The following is a 2,388-nucleotide window of genomic DNA, read 5'->3' on the forward strand; positions in this document are numbered from 1 at the left end:
AAGTATATCCTTATCTTGTTTATACTGTATATTAAAAGTTTTCATAGTACTGTGATATTTTCTAGTGGAGTGTATACAAAAGTCTGTTAGGATTTACTAGTTGGACTCTTAGTTATTCTAGTAGGAGTGTATAAAAGTCTGGTAGGCTAGTCTGAGTCTAGTTATTCTAGTAGGAGTGTATAAAAGTCTGGTAGGCTAGTCTGAGTACAGTTATKTGTGATAAAATATGTGATCTAACTGCCACACAATCCAAAGTAATAAGGTTGATATTGTTGTCTATCAAAGTAATCAGACCAATTATTTTACTGAATTTAATTTTGAGTATATTGAACTTCCTGGCTTAAGTAATACATTTTAAACATATTCCACTACCACAACAATACTTGTAAAGAATTAAAGCAAGTCYCATAAATTTTTCTTMATGGAAAATTACCATCTAGTATGTTATAATGTGTTATAATGTGTTATAAAGCATTCTAATACACTTACAACCTCTTCTCTCCCCCTTCCTAGGCTGAGCCTCATGGCTAGTAAGAAGAGTTACTGGGTAGAGAAGGTTCACTGCCTGGGGTCAGAGACCAGCCTATCAGAGTGTCACACTCAGCTGTCCATCCCACTTAGCCCTTCCCCCTGTAAGAGCGGGAGACACGCGGTGGCGAGGTGTGTACTGGGACCACAGTTTGCGCGCATGTCATCTGGAAGACCCCAGGCACCCCACCCAATTGTAGTAAGAGACAGACGCAGGCACACATGCACGCACACACTGACGCACACTGACGCACACACACACATACACTGACACACACCGCATTCCATGCCTCACTGTGCTAATAGCCAAGGCCTTGCCACTGTCTCTCAATCTCCTTCTCTCTCGCTTTCATGTTCTCTCTCTCTCTCTCTTTCTTTCTCTCCAGTGCTCTCTCTCTCTCTCTCGCTCTCACCGTCTCTCTCTGTGCCTCTAATTCTCTTCTCTCCCACTCTAGCCGGTGCGTCTGAAGGCTGGCCCCAGGCTGGGCGAGGGCCGTGTGGAGGTGTTGAAGGAGGGGAAGTGGGGTACCATCGTAGACCACCTGTGGGACCTCAACTCAGCCAGCGTGGTGTGCAGGGAGCTGGGCTTTGGAACTGCCAAGGAGGCCCTCACAGGAGCTCACATGGGACAAGGTAGGCTAGGACTCTCTATCTGTTATTCTCTGTCTTTTTGTCTGACTCTGTCTTTCCTACAGGGGTCAAGGGTTAGACTGTTATTATCTCTGGCAAAAGAAAAAGTTCACCCCAGTTGTGCCATGTGAACATCCAGCCTTGTCTGYTTCATTCAGGGTCTTTTGCACTTGAGGGAACACACCCATGATAAAGCTGTGTGTATGTCTCTATGTCTGTCCTGGCTTAGGTCACAGGAACAGTGTACCTCTGTACCCTGAGTACCTTAGACTGTTTACGATTCCAATGTGAGTCAGAGGGACTTTTCCTGCCGTGTTTAGGACTGATCTTAGGACTCTACGCCCGTCTGCCGCTGAATGGTCTGAGAATGGATGGATGGATTTGTACGTGAGCCTGATCTGTGGTTCACACATTGTTAGCGGGTTTCCTCTGTCCTCCAGCCTGGTCACTGCAGCTGTAGTGTAAATCAAAGCACCACATCTGCCACCACGCTCTGTAACATGTTGACTGAGTTCTGCAGGCCACATTACTATACTGTACTATATGTGATGTTGGAAAAGGCCTATATTAAGAGTCCAGATGACAGGGCAGAGACTCACRGACACAGATGGACGGACGGACAGACAGGAAATGTAAGGAGAATAAGTGTTTTATGGACTCTAGATTGGTAAACACAAAAGAGAGACATGTTCTGTTGAATAACTTGTGTTGTTTTCGCTCAATAGTCTCAATAAGTTTAGTAAATGCAGTCAGTAAACATTGGTTTAAATATAGCATTGACAATAAATCGTTTTAGATAAACAAGCAATGCTATATTTAACATTAGCACATGGCAATCGAACAGACAAATAAAAATCTTTAAGACTTTTTAGGGAGCTGGAAACAGAATGATTCTGGTGACATAGTTAGTGAGAATAGCCCAAATAGTTAGTTAGTGGTTATGATGGAAACCCTAGGATTTCCCTCTCTCTGAAATTAAGCGTGGTTTAGGGAACATTAATTAAGCAGGGTTGAGGGAACATTAATTAAGCTGGGTTTATGGAACATTAATTAAGCTGGGTTGAGGGAACATTAATTAAGCGGGGTTGAGGGAACATTAATTAAGCTGGGTTTAGGGAACATTAATTAAGCTGGGTTTAAGGAACATTAATTCAGCAGGGTTTAGGGAACATTAATTAAGCAGGGTTTAGGGAACATTAATTAAGCGGGGTTTAGGGAACATTAATGAAG

General features: G+C 43.2%; 1 protein-coding gene across 1 annotated transcript in view; it reads left to right on the top strand.

Annotated features, from left to right (window-relative positions):
* Positions 1-2,388, top strand: part of LOC112072006 (lysyl oxidase homolog 4-like) — a 27,276-nt gene that overhangs the window by 17,381 nt on the left and 7,507 nt on the right. Inside the window, exons 6-7 of the mRNA XM_070439601.1 lie at positions 514-727; positions 984-1,161. Coding sequence (XP_070295702.1) covers positions 514-727; positions 984-1,161 — 392 coding nt within the window. The remainder of the gene's footprint in view (positions 1-513; positions 728-983; positions 1,162-2,388) is intronic.

Source organism: Salvelinus sp. IW2-2015, unplaced genomic scaffold (assembly GCF_002910315.2).
Source record: "Salvelinus sp. IW2-2015 unplaced genomic scaffold, ASM291031v2 Un_scaffold1798, whole genome shotgun sequence".
In the NCBI taxonomy this organism is placed as follows: domain Eukaryota; kingdom Metazoa; phylum Chordata; class Actinopteri; order Salmoniformes; family Salmonidae; genus Salvelinus; species Salvelinus sp. IW2-2015.